The 22,734-nt window shown below is 39.1% G+C and overlaps 4 protein-coding genes across 5 annotated transcripts in view; 2 read left to right on the forward strand and 2 right to left on the reverse strand.

The window, feature by feature from the left end:
- Nucleotides 1-22,734, forward strand: part of LOC131332499 (pathogenesis-related thaumatin-like protein 3.5) — a 117,023-nt gene that overhangs the window by 49,164 nt on the left and 45,125 nt on the right. The gene's annotated exons all lie outside the window — the stretch shown is intronic.
- Nucleotides 6,085-8,475, reverse strand: LOC131332497 (probable galacturonosyltransferase-like 1). The gene is made up of 2 exons (XM_058366772.1): nt 7,618-8,475; nt 6,085-6,803 (listed from the first exon to the last, which is right to left on the reverse strand). Exons 1-2 carry the CDS (start codon nt 8,378-8,380, stop codon nt 6,448-6,450), a joined length of 1,119 nt encoding a protein of 372 aa, XP_058222755.1. The 5' UTR covers nt 8,381-8,475; the 3' UTR covers nt 6,085-6,447.
- Nucleotides 14,739-16,856, reverse strand: LOC131332501 (uncharacterized). Its single transcript, XM_058366785.1, has 2 exons — nt 16,699-16,856; nt 14,739-15,670 (listed from the first exon to the last, which is right to left on the reverse strand). The coding sequence occupies exon 2, from the start codon at nt 15,642-15,644 to the stop codon at nt 14,946-14,948; it is 699 nt and encodes a 232-aa protein (XP_058222768.1). The 5' UTR covers nt 15,645-15,670; nt 16,699-16,856; the 3' UTR covers nt 14,739-14,945.
- LOC131333007 (pathogenesis-related thaumatin-like protein 3.5) lies at nt 17,953-19,836 on the forward strand. The gene is made up of 3 exons (XM_058367305.1): nt 17,953-18,013; nt 19,027-19,372; nt 19,500-19,836. Exons 1-3 carry the CDS (start codon nt 17,953-17,955, stop codon nt 19,834-19,836), a joined length of 744 nt encoding a protein of 247 aa, XP_058223288.1.

A 22,734-nucleotide genomic window follows, 5' to 3' on the forward strand; every position in this document is an offset into this window, starting at 1 on the left:
GTCCCGTGTGGGCTGGCTTCACAAGATTTGATAACACAGTGCTTAAGAGGAAACAAGCAGATTATTTAAGTCCGCGTATAGGTATTTTCAATTCATAGTATCAGTACTTCATAATTTTGCCTTTGAAAATATAGTATTGGTTGAAAATATAGTATTGGTTAACGTCTCAATTGTAGTAGTACTATTTTAGTTATCCTATATGTATTCGTGCTTTCATTCGCACGATGTTGGCTTGCAATCTTAAAAACCTTTTGCAATATTCTTAATCTTGTTTATAATTTCATACAGAATCTTGTTTATAACATGATTTATGATGTTCTCTGATTTTGAGAACTTGTCGATTGGTTTCATTTTATTAATATATACTAGAGGTCGAGCACACGCGATATGTGTGCCAATTGGGGGATGGTGTTGTGCAGTGGTGTGACCATGCTGCGCACCTCCGAGCCGTCGGATCGTGCATCCGACGTCTCGGATCTCATCTCGGCAATGAACGGCTCTCGATCGTTGGTTGCTGAGATGAGATCCGAGCCGTTGATGCACGATCCGACGGCTCGGAGGTGTGTAGCACGGTGCTGTGCACCTCACTGAACAGCACCAACCCGAAGTCCTATGTGTACCTCTATGAATGACATGATGCAAAAATATGTAAATGAAAGACAGGTAAATTTCTTGTCTCCCTCTCTCATGTCGGATATAATGTTTGAAGAAAAAAAATAGTCGAAGATGTGTTATTCCTCATAATTTCTCCGTGTAAGTCTTACTCCTATATTTACGGTAGCCATAATAAAATCAGTCCACCAACAATTCACAAAATCTTTTAACGTCTACACAAGTACTAATCGGACTCATAATTATGGAGTCCGGTTTAGTTCACTCACCTTGGAAGTGGGTGAATATTACCCGCTTCCTTATTGGTGACAACGCTCACTTTTTTATGAAGGATAGTTTTCATAGTTAATTTCAAGCCCGGATTCGTAGTGTCTATAGGAAGATCGTCGGATTTGAACCTCTGCTACTATATCTGTTCATGTTTGTAAATTTTGCATATTCTTACTTTGCTTCAAGTAGATGGAGACAGACAACCTTAAGAAAACCATCTTTTATTTGGTAACATCACCCTTCAAGAAGAGAACCTGCCCATGAGAGGTGTGTTTCATCTTATCAATGGGTACGTGGCTTTTAAGTCTCAAAACTTTTCAATGCTGCGCTTCAGTGCCAGAATTTCTTTGTAAGTGGAGTGATAATAAAGCTCTGCCGGAGAAAATGTATCACTTTTGTAACCACAAATTCTGCGTTTCTGGTATGAGTTTTCGTCAAGGAGGACTGTGCCCCCAAAAACAATCAGTTGCATCTGTTTGGAAAATTCTTTTACCATCTGAGGGTATGGTCGAAGGGGGAAGGGTTTTTGCAATGGTTTTCAATGTTTTTACGGCAGTTGTACACTGGGCTGTCCAAGGAGGAGTAGTTTTCTTTAACAAGGCAGAAAGTGGTGTGAAATTAACAATTCCAATACAATTTTCAATTACTTTCATTTAATATATGTTATCTATTTTATTTTATTTCTTTCACCTTTTCATTTGGTATGCATGTGGTCGTTTTACAAGCTGAAAGTAGAGTGTACTAGCAGCCAAAATAAAAAGGCACTGCTATTCGCAGCCCTTTATTTTCTCCCATAGCTTATTACATTTCGGTAAATGGTTGTTGAAAATCATACATAACATTTCGGTAAATAGATATTGAAAATAAGATTATATTTCGGTAACTACATGTCGAAAATATGTTGAACTTTTGGTAAACAACTGCTGAACATACATTTTCAGTAAATAACTGTTGAAAAGAATATTATATTTCGGTAATTGGATGCTGAAAATATATTTCAATTTCGGTAACTAACTGTCGAGTATAATTGAAATTTTTTAACGGGTTATGGAAGAAAATAAAGGGTTACAAATAGCAACGCACAAATAAAATGTTACCTCATTGCGATGTAGGTTTTATTTATTAATATATATACTCCCTCCGTCCATTTTTAAGTGTCCCGCTTCGTAACTCCAACTTATTAAGAAAACATCATCATTATACCTTTTACATCAACTTTTACCTCCACTTTCCCTACTTACCCTCTATAGAGACATCATCATTATACTTTTACTTACTAACTTTTCAAAATAGAATATACTTTTAGGGGCAAAATGAAAAATGTACCCACTTTTATCTACTAACTTTACAAAATGGATATTTATTAAGGGACATCCCAAAATAAAATACTGAACATTAAAAATGGGACGAAGGGAGTAACACTTTTTATTATCACTGTCAATGGTAATAAAAAAAAGAAGCAGCAAGTGGCAAAGTCAAAACTTGAAACAATTTAACATGTTCTTGGTGAACGCGTGTTTATTATTCAATGGTGCCTAATCTCATTCTCCAAACCTATTTTATATTCATCCTCCTTAAAATCCTAATCTCATTCTCCATTTCCGCTATCAGTGGTTTAGATTTAATCTCGACAATAAACGGCTCGAACCCTACATGACACTCTTGTAGGCTGTAGTGCACCCCTTTATTGGAACTTCGATTAATCTAATTAAATTTCAACCGACAGATCTCTATAGTGCTCACGTGTGGATCACTTGATTCTTCGGGTCAAGGAACCTGACACAAAAAATCTGTGTGGATAGTGTTATTGTATACTACTATATTATAGCGCTGCTGGTCGTTTGGGAGTCATTACAAGAAGTTAAAAGAAAGTTTCTAGTTGACCAAATAGAAGAGGAAGTCCAAGAAAGAATAATACTCTATCGTTTCTTATTTAAACTCCGGTATTTCATTTTGGACTGTCCATTAATAAGTGTCCATTTTGTAAAGTTAGTGGGTAAAAGTTGGTCCATTGTTTATTTTTGTCCCTAAAAGTAGATTCCATTTTGAAAAGTTAGTGAATAAAAGTGTAATGATGATGGATAAGTAGGGAAAGTGGAAGAAAAAATTAATGTGAAAAGTATAATGATGATGTCTTTTTAATAAGTAGGAATTACGAAGCAGGACATTTAAAAAAGGACGGAGGGTGTATAGATTACACATTTATAAAACCGACATAGCAGACTAATTAATAATTCCTTTTGTAGACACCCCATTCTGGACTGTCCAGATAACGTTATTTGTCGATCTTATATTTCCCCAATGATGATTTTAGTCGAAAACAGTTTAAGGACAAAGGTGTGGTCGAGCTTTGAGCGTCCCGAATCTCTCTCAAACACCTTTCAAAACCCTTCAAACCAGAGCCAAACAGCCCCAGCAAAACCTAATTGGCATACGCCAGTGTCCTGGAGGCGTACGCCGGTCACCTGCCACGTGTCAGTCATCGACCAGTGGCCCATCTTGTACTGGCGCACGCCAGTTATTAGTGGCGCACGCCAGTCAAACCCAGTCAAATCAACTTTATTCAGCCACTTGGGCGGGACTTTTGTGCCACCCTGACGTCGGCCACAGTGTCCCTGATGACCGCTTTCGGCCAGGCCCGTTCCCCCTCTCTCCTACACCCCCCATCAAGGCAAGTCCCATGCATTTAATGCATGGGAGGCTCCAACCTTACCTTAAACAGCCAAACAGGGCCTTAGACCAGACTGATCTCAGTCACTCCCCCCTCTATAAATACCCCCCTTGCATTCATTTGCAAGGGGTTGGCCTCATTAAGAAGCACAAAGCTTTCTTCACCTCTCTTCTTGCTCTTTATTTCTCTTCCTCCATTAAAAGAGAAAGTAGAACAACCCATCTCCATACACCTTGCTGACATACAGCCATCTTCTCAGCCTCCATCTTCAACCCATAAGCTCAATATCTCCTCCAAATCTCCATACAAAAAGGTATACCACCTTTACGTTCTTTTCTGTTTTCGATCCCTGAGGGGAGCCAGCAGGGCCCAGGCTAGTAAACAATACTAGTCCTGGCCTTTGAAATGGCAAAAATGTGACAATCGTATCAGATAAAACATGGCGCACGCCAGTACGTCTATGCCGTACGCCAGTAATGGAAGTATGGGCACAACTGGCGTGGGGATCATGGATCGTCATTCCTCTTATTTTATCTTTCTGTCGATCACCCTGGCATGCTAATAACTGGTTTACTGCTTTCCCTATTTTAGAACTGTTTAGTGGTAATATCCTATCTTTTTTTCATTTCTGTCATGTAAAGGCCTCTGGGATCCTTCTGGTCATGTTCCAGAACCCAGATGATGCAAAGCCTAACACTGGAATCAAATGACAAGTGGCGTACGGCAGTAATACACTGGCGTACGGCAGTAGTCCTATGGGTCCAGTGACTGGCCCTTGCACATGAAGCGTAAGCTAGGCCTATCTTATGTCCCACACTGTCTTGGGGCGTTCTGCTTTCTTTCATGGCCTAAAGCCATTCATTCTGCCTGTGACTGTGTATATTCTGCTATATTAAACTGCGTGGTTTGCCCTGGGTGTGCGCTGGTCCCTTTCCAGAGCCCAGAGGGTTGCAAACAAGGACTGAGAGATCCAAAAAGTGGAGTACGCCAGTTTATATGTGGCGTGCGCAGGTTTGTTTCACCATGCAGTGGCTCGACCAGTGCATGTTGGCAGAATCTGCTCACGTCACCTAGTGACAGCGTACCGCAGTTTGCTCGGGATACTCAGTGCTTGTTCTCAATCTATATTTAGCATTGCAATCAAACCATTCATATACATTTTGCCATAAATCACAACTTGTTACAGTATTTTAATTCCCATTAACTATTCCCCCGCCCTAACTGGCTAAAAAAAAATGATTAAATGAGAGAAAAGTGCAAACGCTTTATAAAAATGCCTGAGTAGAGACCGATCTCCGGATTGGGCGAGAGGGGTGCCATAAAACCCTTCCCCTTTCGTAACATGGCTCCCGAACCTCAGATATCGAAGGTGACGACGGACCAGCCTACAAGCCTTTTTCAAAATCAAACAAACGTGGCAAACGTTTTTCGAGTTCGGTTCCTTGGGTGCTCTTACCGCTAAAACCCGAGTGGCGACTCCGAATCGAGGCGTTTCGCCGCGCTCTTTCCAAGCAAAAAGGGCCGCGCCCAATTTTACGAATAAAATTTCCGGGGGCGCGTGCCCACACCTTTTTAAAACTCGATGCGAGAATTTAGAAAAAGTATACCAATATATATGGATCGAAGTTGGTAATATATTTTTCGGATAAATCATACTTGTCGAGGAGGAATGTAAGAAGTAATAAGTTATGACCAAAAGTATTAAAAAAAAAAAAAAAAAATCACGGAGACAAAAAAAGAAAAATACCCAACATGTATCGTCTTTTTAATTTTTTGAAAGACAATTTTATGGTCTTTTTGTTTGTGGAGGACTTTTATCAAGATTCTTATTTTTATACTTTTCACACTTAAAAATACCCAACGTGTCTTCTCTTCAATAAGGAAAAACTAACATTTGAAAGCAATGGTCCGCTGAACCATGAAAGCAAATCTCACTGACATTTGAAAGCAGCTCATCATCTAACAGCAGGGAATTACTTCAAGTCCCAGGCACCTTGTAAATGCCATTTTCACCTTATAAATGCCATTTTCACGTACGTATAACACCACGTCGTTCGGTTATCGAACGGAAAATAAGAAGATGAATCAACACGTACGTAAAAAGGGAGGGGATCGGAGAATATGTGTAATAGTTACGTATAAGCTAGCTGACAATGTCTGTAATTCTCGGACAATAAAAACACAGAGAACGCAACCCTAGATTACGAACACGATCAAAAGTAGTGAATACTAATGAACGGGTAAGAGCTAGCGATAGGACGGATTGACTTATGCGGGACACCACTCACAAGCGATCATTTTACATGTCAAGAAATTTAAAGTTCCAATACAATCATCAAGAATATATTGGGGAATAGAGGAATGATTCATCCTACACGAATAATGTTTTTGAGAACATTTTCGTTCATACAAAGTTGAATTAGCTGGAGTTAAAAATTTTGGTCAAGATTTTCATATTACCATCCCATCCAAGTCAATAAAAATATCAAAAAAACCATATAAGCATACAAAATACACACACACACACCATATTTACGTGATTCGGCCTCAATACATACATCACAGAGGAGAGAGATTTCACTATGACAAAAAAAGAAGATTACAAAATCGAGATACAAAACATGTAAAACCGACACCTTTTCTTTAGCATAGGCTCATTTTTTCGTCAAATTAGTTTTTTTTTTTTTCTTTTAAGAGTGCTTTTTACTTTAGGCATGGTCTTTAGTAAATTTTTTTAATTCATCTCTCTCGACTCATTGTTCTTAAAACCCAAACCAATCAGCGCCATTATTTTTCTTAGAAGAGTCGGTGTATACAAATTGCGATTGTACAGCGTTTTTATATTTACGATTTCTGAATCAAAATCTCACTTAATATGGACATTTTTTCGTCTCTCAAGAATCAAAAGAAAATGGGGGCTTTAACAAATCATAAGGTGCCCACAAAGCATCCAACGGGCAGGGCCGGCTGGCGTCGAGCCGGGCCCACGGCTTCCCCTTCCCGCTCCAATGCAAGAGACTCACCGGACCCGGATGTAAATTCCGGCAAAGTCCCCGGAAGTTGTCGCCGCCGAGGCCGTGCTGGTTCCACCTGTGATCCACCGGAACTATGTTTCCGGCGAACACGAGCAGAAAGGGTGGCAAGGATCCGAGGTCGTAGATTCTCATTCGTTTTTGAAGCTCCATCCACTCTTCTATCTTGGTCGTGTAGTCACCGGCTCGCCAGCGGTCGAGATCGATCACCATTACTCCTGTAACCAAAACGATAGAATTTTTATTTATTTTTATAATGCAGGGTGTTCCGGCCACTGGTGACGCCGTAGCGAAATTAGTGGGGTCGGCCAACCCATGGCGATAAATTAATATGTCACTACTAGTTTGCTATAGATATAGGTTAGCCAGTATTTGAACCTATTAACAATTGATATGACCCCATCCTAACGACTATTTGAAGGTGTACACACAATTCGACTAATTCATGAGAAATCAATTCCATCATCCATTAAAACGGCGGACTGGGAGACCCTGCCAAGCAGGGGTGCTTGGCAGGGGTGCCGACCGCATCTCGGCCGTCCAAAAGTGTTTTGGACGGCCCGGATGCAAAGATGCCGAGCGAATTTTAAAAAAAAGAAAAGAAAAATGAAAAAAATGTTTTGATCCGGATCGTTGATTCCGATATGAATGGCTGGATGGGCCGCCCGGCACCTGCTCGGCAGGGATGCCGCTCGGCAGAGTTCCCGGATCCTGTGAGGTTTCAAACATGAGGCCAACAATTCCAAACCTGAGTCCAACTAAAGCCAGGACAACGCACGGAGGGTCTAACCCGGTGATATCACATGAAAGGTTTCGAACGTGAGATTTTAAGAAATGAAAATAAACAATTTTTTTTTCAGAAAATAAGCATAAAAAATTTCATCGCCTTAAAATTGTCTGAGAGATAATTTAGAGTGCGATTTTTTAAAAACTTTTAAAGATTGAATTGGCCAGTAATTAACAATGTTAGACGTAATGTGATTTAAACTTGAGAAAATTCATGTTTGTAGGTACGCGTAGAAGAATATTTACCCGTATTGAAATAACATGGTTTACGGTTTGCAAACGTGAGAGACAAAGAGGGGTTCGACCAAAAAGCCGGAGTAAAATATGCGGTGAAGTTCGCCCCACAGTACTCCGGCGCAGCCAACACAGCGTCGCCGCCGAGAGGGGTGGCGGCGAGCTTCGCAATGTCGTCAACAAGCACAACATCGGAGTCCAAATACACCACTTTCCGGACGCACAGAGGGAGAATATTTGCCAAGTAGCTGCGGGCGTAGTTGAGTGGGCAGTCGAGGGCGGAGCGGATGGAGGTGGAGATGAGTCCGGTGACTACGGAGTCGGAGAAGGGGTAGATTTGGAATTTTAGGTAAGGGAAGGAGGCGGATACGGTGGCGCGCAAGAGCGAGGACGCGTTGGCGGAGGCCGAGGCAGAGGAGGCGGCTGAGGTGATGAAGTGGAAGATTTTGTTTTGTGGGCAGAAGGAATGGTGGAGGACGGAGAGGATCGCGGCCATGGAGCCCCGGAGGTAGGTGGCGTCGAGGGTCATTGCCACGTGGACGGCCTCCTCGGAGCATATGCTGATTATATCGTCGTCATTATTGTTGTCGTCGTCCTCTGTTTCAATATCATGGTTATTGATGATGGAGGGGCAGTTTGGGGAATTGTAGAATTCTGGGGCTTCTTTGAATTGTTGAGGGAGATTGGTGGTGCTGGTGGAGAGGGTGGTGGAGAGGGTGAAGGAGGAAATGTAGAGAGAGAAGACAAGAAGGGATTGGAGTCCCTGTTTAGGCATAGTTGGGTGGTGGAAGTTGGAAATGGCAGGGAGGGTGTATTGGGTTTTATGAGAGAGAGAGAGAGAGAGAGAGATGAAGTACTACTATTTGTTTTGTTACAAAATAAAATATGTACATCTTGGTAAGGAAGTATTGCCCTTTGCTCTAACCGGGTGAGTCTTTCATACTGGGACCGAAATTAGGATCGTCACATCGCGTGTTTCGAGTAACGAAGAGTTATATTTACTAAGATCGTCACATCGCGTGTTCCGAACAACGAAAAATATATTTAATTTCAACAAGCTGTCGTAGACACTCGAATCCAATCATGAAGCGAGCAACTCTGAGTACTTACCCGTTAATTGAGATTTTTAAAGTCGTGTTCTTAGAATGTCTACGCCTAAAACTTTGATGCCATTTCTCTTTTGAAAAGGTCATCAACAAGTATGACGTTGATAATGTTTGATGTACTCTTATATATCCTTTTCAAATAGTACTCCAGTAATTGACTGCTGAACTGGCCACAAGTGTGTGTATTCATTACTAGTATAGAATTTTACAAGTGTGGGTGGGATCTAGTTCTAAGATATTCCTGAGTTATTGTAAGTCATTATCTGTAAATTCAAACCTTTCTTAAATTCACGATTTTTTTTTGTGATCGGATGTTCGGACTAACTTACGCACATTTCAATTAATTTCGGGATTCAAAATTTAATGAACGGGAAAATCCTTTAGTGGCCATTAAAGTCACGAAATGTCAAAGGGAGGTTTGTTAGATTCAGACTTTGGTTTCTAGACCTCCATTGTTGATCTTCTAGCCTTTTTCGTATAGGGATCGTGGACTACAGTGCTGGTGGAGCCAAAAAATTTAAGCAGCCCAGTCGACACATAATATTTAAAAAATTTACGTGCGTCCACCGTTAAGTGGATGATAAATTTGTAATGTGTAAAAAATGTGCTGATATATCTAAAAAGACGTAGAAATATTTTTATGTGTGTGAATTTTGAGATTTCTGTTGAAAATTTAAACTTTTTCGGCGTGTGTCTGAACTTGTGGATTAATATTGTGTTGCAAAATCATAAACACTAAAAGAGAGAAAGTGTGTATTTTTAAGTGCTTCGTGATTAGGGTAATTTCATCATATTTTTCGATAAATTTAGAGGATAAATAAAAATATCAATCACACAAAAAAACATGTTGAATTTTGGATTTGGATTTGGACTCTATCTCTGCGCATGGTTCATAATAAATTTTCTCTTTCTCTATCTCTCTCCACTTATTACTCAAAATCCAAATCCAAAATCCCAAAACGAACTGGCCCCGAGGGCTCTGCCTTTGACCCCAAGTACATGGTGATTCAAGGAAGTTGTGTTTTTGCTGTGGTTTTTGAGCATAGAAAATCTTATTTGTGGACCATTCCATAAATAAGGCTTTACGGAGGTCAATCGCGCGTTCAAAGTGTTTTTGAACGGTCCGGATTGAATATCAATTGTGGCCGGTCAAAATTGAAAACGAATCTCGGCCATTGATTGTGTGAACGGCTAAGATTGTGACTGGTCAAAACAAGTTGTTCACAGAGCCTCCGTGAATAAGTTTCTCTCTCTTGAGTAATGTTACCTGGAACCAAGTTTTAGTCTTGGATTATTTAAATATTGGTGTATGAACGAAATTAATTAATTAACGGTAATACACGGCTACTATATATAGCTAGTTGGCTGTCTTTTCATCCAATTCAAGAATTTTAAATTAAGATTGCTAAATCGTTTTAGATGGACTTTTTGTACTCAAATTTCGTCGTATAGTAGTTTTCTTGTAAATTAATATGAGAGATGTAGGTTATTTACGGAGGTATACGATCTCACTCGTCCGTCTCGACAATCAATGGTTAGATTTTTAAAAGTTAGTACAATTACAAAGAATATTTAGAGTTATGCAGGGGCCTGGCACCCACCCACACCCCTTCCGTCCGCCCCAGTGGACCACCAAAGACAAAATTCCTCCAAAATATTCATGCTTATGTGAATACATTTTGATTAAAAAAATGAGTATATATATGTATATATTTATCATTTCCCCAATCTAGCTACCTTACTCTTTAAGTCTAAACCTAACTCGAATTACTCTCATCAATTTTGTGAAAGCGAACTTCTAACCCCTTCGATTTTAAAAATTAGCCTTCCAAATGCAGTATGTGGCTTGAGGGTTTTTTTTTTTCAATCGATAGAAGAGATCATTTTTTATATCAGGTATGAAGCACAAAATACAAATTTGGGACACTACATAAATTGTGAGAGTCCATGAGATAATCAAGCCCAACAATTCAACCAATACAAAAAATAAGCCCATTATAGGGTAGAAACAAAGAAAGAAAGAAAAAACCCTCTAAGAGAAGAACACCGACACACAGATGGGGAGACTCGAACTTTTGACCTCCTAATGAGATGCAATATGTGGCTTGAGTTGAGTCCTCTGTCTCCGGCCTAATTTATTGCACTCTCTCTTTCATGGGTTCCATCAAAATTATCTCGTTTTCTTGAGAAAAAGAGGTTTGAGGGTGTGTTTGGACAAAATAATCGAGGCATTGGAAATTATAGATGTTTAATGATTTTTTTAATTAACTTTATGTCAAATTTTTTTGGATCTAGTCATTCGTCTTGACGAGAAAAACAAAAAATGACCGAAGCTGAAAACCGTCTTTTTCATTTTTTTCAATTTTCAGAGGGAAAATTTGTGAAGTTCTTGAACTTTGAAAGAAGGTGAATAAATTTTGGTGGGAAGGTTGGGAAATGGTTACCATTTTGAGAATTGATGTAGGAATGGAGATTTGTGGCTGAAGACGGGATGACTAGAAAAATTCAATTCCCTTGTAGTACTAAATATATTCACGTTTGCTTATCTTGAAATTCGTTTCTTTTTCTCCCAATTTTTTTAGCTTTTTTCCACCGCACGATAATAAATATCACATCGTGCGGTGCTAAGAGATTGTCGTCGCAAGCTATGATGTCTGAATTCTCCTTGATAAATCTTCTTGGTTGGCATGACTCCATTTTCTGCAATAACCTTCATTGGAATATAAGACACATGCAAATGGGGCCAGGCCAAACATTCCGACAATTGTGACAGTTAATATGGAAGTAATATACTAATTCCATTTTTTGACACTGCAATCTAACATTTAAATAAGCAGCTAGTAATGGAAGTAATGTTTATGGGTTAATAAAGTAAGACTTAAGTCATGTAGCCATAAGACGATAATTAGAGCATCCACAGTGGAATAACCAAAAGGTAATAATCAAAAGTTGTCACATCATCTTTTGGTTATGCATTTAAGAGGTTGCTAAGATTAACAATGTAGAGATCCACAATGGTATAATCAAAATTGAATAACCAAAACTTGCCACATCACCTTTTCAACTTATTAAATTCTAAAAATTGTGACATAAAAAACAAAATTTCCAAAACAGTTTTGAAAAAAAAAAGTTTTAATAAAAAAACAGTTTTGAAATAAAGTGTTTTTGCAAAAAAAAAAAAACAGTTTTGGAAAAAACAGTTTTTGCAAAAAAAAAAAAAACTGTTATTGCAAAAAAAAAAAAAAACTTTTAAAAAAAACATTTTTCTTAGAAACATCTTGAAAATGGAGGTTAAGGAAACGTGGTGACAACTAAATTTGGTTATTGGCAAAAAGTGGCTAGTTTTGATTATCCAAGAGCCAAAATTTGATGAGTTGTTAAGAGGTAATTGCTAAGTTTGGTTATTCCAATGTGAGCTCTTTTTGAGGAAATATTGCTAACCTTAACAACCTTTTGATTTTGATTATACCACTGTGGATGCTTTTATAGGGCTAAAACGGAGATTTTTCATAAATAATTTTGGTACTGCAACTTTTTTTTTTTTTCCAATCGGTAGAAGAGATCATTACATTATACATGAAATACAAAGTACAACCATGAGACACTAGTTACATCTATTGTATGAGAGTCCACGAAATAATTAAGCTCAACAACTAAACCAATAGGATAAATAAGCCCTAACTCAACTACAGCCCCATTAAGGGGAGAAATAACCCCAATAAATACAAAAGAAAGAATACCCACACGCTATGAGCCCGTTATTGAGTCCACGTAGGATCCGATTATTTGGTTTCCATTTTCTTCTTCTTGTCGATTGCTTGACCTATATAAATTTTTAGGGGTGGTGGGATTGAGCTCTAAGAATTAGTCGATGTGCATGTAAGTTGATCCGGACATCTGAGTTATAAAAATAAAACTACTGAAACAAAATGGACTGGAGGGGTATAGTAGAATTTAAGGTTTCACGCAAGGAACCGTTTCTCTCTCCCCACCCTTCTCTCTCTTGATGAATGGCCTGTATATGATGATAATGCAGTGTGGACTGTGTAACTGCAGTTCAAGTCAAGTGGCAATATAGTTGAACTATAAATCCAGACATTCTGAATTCGAAACTCGGCAATCTTTTGGGGCCAGGCCGCAAGAGAAAAGTCTCTCGTGAATTCCCTAATGTGAAACCTTGAGGTGCGAGTGTAAGGCCACCTTTCACTGGATTGACCGGGGAGGGGAATATTCGAGGTGCGCGTAAGCTGGCCCAGACAGAGCTGACGGTCAGGAAAATGAAAAAGAGAGAGGGTGGACTGCGGACTGTGGCATGGCACAGTTATGGTTAATCAGAGAGGGAAGAGTGGCTGCCCACCATCGATGGATTATGGATATGTATGGCAATGTCAATGTTACAGAAGGAGGGGCATGTGCTTTTGCCCCGCTATCAGTTCATTATCGATCAGGCCCATTTCGAGACTGGTTTTTATCGGAACTGTTTATTTTGTTCGCCTTATCAAATGAGTGGTTCATACGAAATTTAATTGGTATGTGACCGGAACGCTGCTGGAGTAATGTATGGCAATGCATGTCAATGTTACAGAAGGAGGGGCATGTGCTTTTGCCCTACTATCAGTCCATCATCGATCGGGCCCATTTTGACTCGTACTCGTTTTATCGGAACTGTTTATTTTGTTCGTCTTATCGAGTGAGTGGTTCATACGAATTTTTTTGATATGTGACCGGAACGCTGCTGGAGTCATCTCAAAATATCGAATCTACGGAGGACGCGAATTCATGTCTTTTGGTAGAGGTCGTTCAGCGGCCTCCGGCTGAGAATCCTGCGTCCTCCAAATTGATGTATGATCAATTTGAATTTTTACATGGGTCAAGCACTCGACAAGACACACAAAAAAATAAAAAAAAAAGTTCAAACCAAATTATCGGACCCTACGTGGACTCAATAACAGACTCATAGACTTTTCTTTCTTAGACTTTTCAAAGAAAGCTAACAATTTAGGGCTTGTTTCCCGTATATTTTTTCTTTTTCTCCGCAATTTATTTTCTTTAGCTAAGTTGTTTCTACTAAACTAAACAATCACCATATTTTCTTCCCCTCCACTTTCCCTTCAGCCATCTTCTACTTATAGTTTAGTAGAAACAACTTGACTACAGACTAAAAAAAAATTGTCCACAACTTCTAGCTTAATGGAAACGTGGCCTTAGGATTATTTGGTTTGCATGTTTTTCCTTTACAAGATTAAGTTCTTCCCCTCCATTTTCCCTATGACTTTCTAGTCCATTTAGCATGCCAGGGATGACTTTCTAGTCCATCTTCGTGATGGATAATTGCAATGAAACAGCACATATATGGATGGAATAGAGCCTAACAAAACAAAATGGAAAGCCTGAAGAAAACGAAAGTGGAGCCGAGAATTCATCGGATCTCAAAAGTCAAAAAAGCTGTTGACAAGAATGTTTAACACATTAAAATAGTAGTTGCTTTTCGAAAGCTAAAATTTCAAAACTCGCGCATAAAATTCTTCGTAAATGCGCAGTTTGTGCACGGGAACCATTTTTGGATATCCCAATTCTGGAACCACAGAGCTTTCCTTTGCGCTACGCAGTCACTGAAAGAACACATTTCAAAAGCCACTAAACACGTCGTAAGACACGCCTGGGGCATCGTTGAAATTTCTCACCCGTTTGCCTGTCCGGTGTCCACATCTATATCTCTGTTTTTATCCGACAGTCCGTGCTTCTTAGCTTCAAAACATATACTGCAATTGAATACCTCGCTCATTTGTTCGATAAAAATCGTAACACAAGGCAACCTAGATACCCAGTTCATGTAACGAGAAAGCACGGGGGATTAGACAGCAAAATTGCAAGTCAAACATAACCAACGGCGTAACACTTGTAATATCCCAGTAATCTTATTTTCGAAACCACAAATAACTACTGAGTTCATGAGAGAGAGAGAGAGAGAGAGAGAGAGAGAGAGAGAGAGAGAGAAACTCAGAAACTAAGGGACGACAAAACTCAGAAACTAACGGACGACATTCAACATGACGACTTGGACATAATATTACTTACAAAGTTTTGACAATGAATTGTAGAGACAATATCCTCAAGACAAAGGAAAGAAACAACAAATCAAGTTGACATGCAATGACAGATTTACAACTTCATAAGACTGACAATAATAGAAAAAGAAACGCCATCAAATCAGTTCCAGTAGCAAATCTGAACCTAATACAAAATAAGGGAAAGGACAACAAGTGCACCAATGACTAAAAACAGCATCTTCAGATAGTGATCTGGGTTATGTCCATGATTTGTGGGCTGACGGAATCCGTGCGCATAGCCCCCATGAAACGGATGATGAGCAAACCCATATGGAAAACCAGGAGCGGCACCGTACATGCCAGCATCAGGGACTCCATGCACCTGGAGGTTAAACAATGCTGGCATGAGACCACCAAATGCCGCAGAAAACGTAAAGTTCCCAAACCTTGCCGTTGCCATTGGTGCGAATCCCCCCAAACCCCCCATGAATCCAAACCCATGTGGTGCAAAGTGGTTTGTATTAGGCGGAGGGGCGGTTTCAGGTCTTTGTCCCGCTGGACGATTCGGAATATTAACTCCGGGGACGGACCTAGACCTGGGATCCGTTGAATTCTTTCCACGACCATACAGAGGAACCAACTTCTCTTCCTCAACCATTGCCTTACATACCGGACATTCCTTTGAATGGGAGTGAATATGGAGCCATTTGTACAGGCAAGGCCAGCAAAAGAGGTGACCACAGAGGGTTACAATCGGGTCTTGGGCTAAATCAAAGCATATGTTGCACTCAAAGTTACCTGCATCATTGTTGTTACCATTACTGCTTGAGCAAGAAGGGCTTTGGGGCTGCCCGCTTGTTGATTCCCCAAACCCACTTGCCATCCTTCAACCGTGAAAAATCAAATGCCCTAAGAATCATACAAATCCCAAGTTAACACTGGCCTTCAAAAATATATAAATGTTTCATGAAGTCAAAGATTACAAAACCTCAGAAGAGGAAAGTCATGTATCCAAGAACCCCTCTTTGCATATCATATGCTTAAATTTAAATGCTCGAAAAATTCAGGTCGCTTGACTGGTAGACAATTAATGTTGGGATATTATAACTTCATACTAGACAATTAAGATTCCCCGAGGTACTTTTTACCAAGGTTGCGTGGGATTGTTGTTCTACAAGAACGTAATCCTCCAACCAAATATTGGATTCAAACAGGCAAATGTAGTCCCATGGGACATCTAAACCAAAGCCATGTCTCATGAAGCCAATAAAAAAACTATTACTGGCCTGGGAAAACCATTGTAGAGCATAAAATAGTCTGAAATCAAAATTAGTTCACAAAAATAACAAGAGTAAAACTTCAAAATGCCATTTCGCTAATCGAAATTAATTAGCGGAACTATTTCAGAGAAACTGATGAAATCAAATTAAAAACCGCATCCAATTCGATTTGATTCGATTTGGATCGTATAAAACCCCTAGACTTCTCATTGATATACACGTTTAAAAATACGACACCAACGTAGCTCTAAAAAAAAAGAAAAAAAAAAGAGTATAATTGCAACCGCAATCAGATCCGGTCGCTTTTTTTTATAAGTCAGGTGTCTGGGACAGCTTATGCGGACATCGATTAATCTGACCGATTCCACCGTCTGGCGGGGCCAAATCAAAGCCGGAGCAAAAGCCCCGCACGGACGATCCGTCCATGCCTAATCCTCAATTCAGACAATAAACGGAGACCCAAATCAAGCAGAGGAACAAAAAATTCAAACAGACCCCAATTGAACCAGCGAATCAGCCAAATCCAACAACGATCTAAACATATGGCTTTCATAGAACCGTGAAAACACACAAAACAAAAGCAAGGGTTTCGAATTCTCAATTGAGAGATATTGAGATGCACAGAGAGAGAGAGAGAGAGAGAGAGAGAGAGTACACCTTTTTGATCGATCGATCGACGGAACTGATGTAAGAACGGAAACGAGAAGCAAATCTGTGTGCGTGTGGAAGGGTCTGGAGAGGACGGTTGGTAAAATTCCAAGTCCTATGGTTTCGGTTTCGAGGGTCCAGGTGGCATCACGTAATTGGTTGTTGATACTTCTCCCGTATCTTCTCCGTTGAATTGGTGTTGTTGAGTGGACTGGGCCGGCTGACTTTGGGCCTTGAGCCCACTACGAATCGCGAGTAGACTATTCCAATATGTTCCTTTTGGAGGCCCTTGGGCCTTGTGGATAGATCATTCGTTTATTTCTCACATAAAAATCGGATTAAACGTGTAAAAGGTGTATTGATATTTTTAAGTGTCAAGAAATAGTCTTATATAGTTAGTGGACAAAGAAGCTACGAGACCTAATCCCATGGAAGTTAACCATCCCAAACCTTGGGGTTATTGGGGGTTACGTCTGGTCGTTACCTTTAAGGTCCTAGAATTAGTTGAGATGTACGCAAACTGGTCCGGATATCTGATTATCAAGAAATTAGTGGACAAAGAATAGTACTCGATGTATAAACGGTTAAAATTTCAATGGATTTGTCCCATATATCAACCCATGTTGCAGATTTTAATGCCTTTTTTACGAATACATATGTATTTAGTTTTTTTTCCCCCCCCCCACTTAGGACGGGTATTCTCCAACACGAATTCTATAGTTTCATAATACACTTGTACTATAACATAAAATCACCCAGGATCGATTGATCCATGAGGTGGCCTTGAGAAGATTTTCACAAAACAAGAGGATCGAACTCGAGATCTCTGCTCAACTGTTTCATAAGACGCGAATTAAAAAACACGTACTAAAATAGGTATTGAAAAAAGCACAAGAATAATGGGTTTAGAAATCAAATTGAAAATTCTTCCAAATCAAATAGAAAAATGGGAGAGAAAGATGGAGTGCACATATGCTTTGCATTGGGTAAACTGCTGCCTATGGAAATTAGGAATAGGCTTTGTATGCTGATATATAAAACTAACCAATTTAACCATTTTGATAAAAGAAAATCCACAGGGGCGAAACATTTGTGGTGTCAATCAAGAAATGCCAAAAAGGTGGTGGACCGAATTGCAAATTCTATATAATCGTCATTGTTATATGTATAACTTCCACGACCCATGTACAACTACAACCCCCTTCCCTCTCTCTCTCTCTCTCTCTCTCTCTCTCTCTCTCTCTCTCTCTCTCTCTAACTAATATGGCGATGAAGCACACAATCAGTCTCCTCCTCACACTGGCGCTGGCTATCTTCTTCTTTGGTAAAACCCAAATTGTTGTCTACTAAATTCTCAGTACTAGTTAATTAAGTTTTGAGTTTTCCTCTAATCCATGGTGCCACCACATTTAGTTTTTTCGAGAATTTTGTGGTGGAAAGATGCACTGGGCGTGTGTTTAATATTTTTTTAATAACCGGATAGCCAAGCCAGCATTACTAAAAAATCAACTTTTGTGCATTTTGGCGTGGAAATATTCACTAGCGTGTGTTTTGGCCAGTTGTTTGTTTGTGCACATTGACTAATTGCTAGCAATCAATCATACCATTCATTAGCGGGGCCCATTAAAAATCTCAACAAAGCATCGTATTGACTCGCACGGCAGGATCTAAGAAGTTCTGAATTCAAGACTTAAGATGGAGCATATAACTAATTTTACAATAATATTTGGATATTTTGAATTTACTGTATCCTTGAGTTTCACGATAGATAAATTTTTTCTATCTATTTCTTTTTACTCATTACTCTCAAAATCCAAACCGAACAAGATCGAAGTCCAAAGTTACGGGTACTTTACCAGAAAAATGATGGAAAATGGAGCCATAGTCAAATATATTCACTACCACTTGCTTTTCTTCTATGAATAAACAAGCGCTGCAAGCGTTGTGGTTCGATGCACGAGGGGAGAAAAAAACACCATGTGAACTCTATTTTTTATGTTAACACGTGCATCGAAGATGCATAACGCTTGTAAGGAAAAAAGGTAAATGCGTTGGTAGTTTTCGTAACAATCAGAGCCGAACTAGGTAATCGAAAAAGTTGTAGCAAATGTGCTGAGTTAGTGGAAGAAAATATGTTGAGTTAGTGGAAAAAATGTATTGGATGTTTTACTTTAGTGGAAACAACTTGACTTTCGATAAAAAAAAAAAATTAGTAAAGTATGAACAACTTAACTAAAACCAAAAAGTTAGAGTGAAAAAATTTAGTGGAAACGAGGTTGCTCAGAGTATCTAAAATTATGAATCTCTCCCGCATCCTTATTAACACATATATTGCAGGAGCCAGAGTATCAGCCACAATATTCACCCTCGAGAACCGTTGCAGCTACACAATTTGGCCCGGCACATTATCAGGAAGCAATGGCGTTGTCCTCGGCGGTGGCGGCTTCACTCTGGTCCCCGGCACATCAACCCAATTTCCGGCCCCACCAGCTTGGTCGGGTCGGTTTTGGGCTCGAACAGGTTGCAGCTTTGACGCATCGGGCAACGGAACATGCACTACCGGTGACTGCGGTGGCAAGCTCCAGTGCACTGGAGGCGGCATGCCACCTGTCACTCTGGCGGAATTCACCGTCGGTGGCGGTACCAACACCATGGATTTCTATGACGTGAGCCTCGTGGACGGGTATGTTTGTAAGTTTAAAAGAGTAGAATTGCATATAATTAATCTATAGTTGTGTCTTTCTTACAGAAGTTATTTTTCGTGTTATTAATTGAAGAGTACTTTTTTTGGGTACCTAATTCCCCTATAGGTACAATGTGGGAATGGGAATACGGACCTCGGGCGGCAACGGGGACTGCAAGTATGCCGGCTGCATCACCGACGTAAACAGAAGCTGTCCGCGGGAGCTGCAGGTGACCAGCGCTGGATCCGTGGTGGCATGCAAGAGTGCATGTGCGGCTTTTAGCACGCCAGAATATTGTTGTACGGGCGATCACTCTGTGCCAGAAACTTGTTTGCCCACGCACTACTCACAAATGTTCAAGGAGGCTTGCCCAACAGCATATAGTTACGCTTACGATGATGCATCGAGTACTTTTACTTGTACTGGGGCGGATTATTTGATCACATTTTGTCCAACGGCATGATAAACGATAACGGTCGTGATAATGTTGTGGTCTTGATGTTAATTATCGGGTGATTTTCTATGTGGGGTTTTGGGGATTTATTTGGTTACTTCACTATTAATTCTGTGACTTATTTACGATGGTTTATTTTTAGAAATAAAAGACCCTCAATTTAGAATTTACAAACTCAACCTGTCTTCGTGCATTTAAGCACAAACTCGATGTATTTCCGAAACTGTGTGAAATGTTGCAATACGCCAGGAGGTAACAAATCCTTTACACAGGCGGTAGAAATCATGAGTTTTACACCATCACGATCATGAGTTTCACTGTGCATTTATTGTAGTAATTTAGACCGTATATTTTGTAGGACCCCCAAAATAGTATATCCATGCAAATAATCAGGGACGTCATCGATAGGTACATATATTAAGAATTGAACATTGGTTTATAAAATGGACAATCTTGGACAAATTAACTTTAAAATTATTGACAAAATCAGATAGTCAATTTTATAAACCAAAATTCACTGTTTTATATACCTATGGACTTTCAATTAAGCTTATTTTTGTGTTAAGAAAGGCGAAATAATGTATTATTGCTTGTGTACAAACCATAACCCTAACATGCCTTCATATAGGCTACAGGACTTGGTGTTTAAGAAACTAACAAATAAAGAAAATAAGCATAACAAGAAAACCAGACTAATTAGGAAACATAAATAACAATCTGCCTAAATAGGTAACATAATAATACAATCTAGAAAACTTGGTAACATAATATTCCTAATATTATTCTAACATTTTGCATGAACACATTATTTTGCGGGTCTTACAAGATGAAAAATTCAAATTATTATAAAAATGCACAATGGAACCCACAATGCCAGTGGGCTGGTGGCGTAAAACTCACAGGGCTCAATAGCCGGCATAAAGAATGTATTGTTTAATAGGATAATGAAAGGGGAATGATTTTGCTACTTCATTTTTTTTGTTAATGCCACTCTCTTTCTCTCACAAAACAAATCATCTAATAAAGACACAGAAGGGAGTGACATTAAAAAAAAAGGGAATGGCAAAATCAATTCCCTAATGAAACGGTTCGAGAAATTTAAATTCAATACGCTTATCGATCTTGTACATTTTTGTATCTACGTTTATAATACATTCTTGTAGAATACTGTCAAAAATTTTGCACAATCTAGTTTACTTAGATATATATTTTGGTACTGAATAAACATTAATTAGTAGGCATATATATTCTTTGCGTGATGCAATACAATCATGAACCATCTTGAGTACTCCATTATTATCCTGTAAAATATGGAACAATTGATGTCATTGCTGCACACACACACACATATAGGATTTCATCTGCTCAATTTGATCCAAATTTCTACAATTCTTTTGAATAGTCTTCCACCATAAATTCCGGGCGAGTTCTTGAACTGGTAGAGGGTATAAAAATGTGTGCACCGTACATTTCTCTCTGCGAGAAAAAATCCTAGCTAGCCGCCTCTCTTCCTTTTCCTCCTTCACCCTAGCGTTTTCACCATCCTTATGCAACGGTGAAAGAGAAGGACTTTAATTTTCCGCTTGACCGAAAAAAAGAAAGAGAAGGACTTTATCTTAGATAAGTTATGTTTATCAATGTATTAAAGATAAAATAAGCTCCGTATTCAATGTACAATAGAGGATAAAGTAATATAGAAACTAGAGAAAGTGCAAATGCAATACCAATGGATTCGGCATCCGGTGATCACATTAACGTGTGAACATTATAAAAAAAGAAATTCAAAAAAGTTTTTTCAATGTTGGTCTAAAGAACTTGGTATTTTGTAGACCATAAATTATTTTTCCGATAAGAGTTAAAAATTCTTTTACCCACATGTGGAAACCCTATGATTTCTGCCATTTGTGGGCTTCAACTGTAGAAACTTTATATCCATCTCAAAACCAATTGGCAATGAGTGGAGAGGTCCCAGATGTTATTAAGTGATCACCCATTTCACTCCCATGCAATATGGGATTCTATTTCCTTAACATCCCCCTCACGTGCAGCCGCATTTGAGATCTGTCACGTGTGGCCACTTTTGGGTCCTATCATCATGCAGCCTTTTTGTTGGTCTGTCATCGTAGGGTGTGGATTGTTAATTTTTAAAATGTAGGGTGGAACTGGCCCCGTTCTGATACCATATAGAAACTTTATATCCATCTCAAAGCCAATTGGCAATGAGTGGAGAGGTCTCAGATGTTATTAAGTGATCACTCATTCCACCCCCAAGCAATGTGGGATTCTATTTCCTTAACATTCCCCCCTTACGTGCAGCCGCGTTTGAGGTTTATCATGTGTGACCACTTTTGGGTCCTATCATCGTGCAGCCTTTTCGCTGGTCATCGCGGGGTGTGGATTGTTAATTTTATAAAATGTGGGGTAGAACAGGTCCCGTTCTGATACCATGTAGAAACTTTATATCCATCTCAAAGCCAATTGGCAATGAGTGAAGAGGTCCCAGATGTTATTAAGTGATCACTCATTCCATTCTATTTCATTAACATCAACGTGCGTTTATTTAAAATATCAGACCATTTATTTTATAAACTAAAATTTAATTTTTTTCATATATCTATTGATATCCAATCAAATTGATTTTTACATAGTTATATTACTATGCAGATCCTGCGAGATGAACAATTTATAAATTAATGAATGCATTATGGGGCCCATAATGAATGACGGAAACCAGTTGTGTTTTCACATGAGGCGGAAAGAATTACTAATTAATTAATACCCCGTTTTAGAACGGGTTTAAAACTTAAAAAAATTAGAATGAGTAGAAAGAATCTCAACAGAGTTTAGAATAACATTTGAATTCTTGATTGTTATAAATACCACCACCCATGTACAAACTACAATCAC

The sequence above is a fragment of the Rhododendron vialii genome, chromosome 7a (genome assembly GCF_030253575.1).
Source record: "Rhododendron vialii isolate Sample 1 chromosome 7a, ASM3025357v1".
NCBI classification, from domain to species: domain Eukaryota; kingdom Viridiplantae; phylum Streptophyta; class Magnoliopsida; order Ericales; family Ericaceae; genus Rhododendron; species Rhododendron vialii.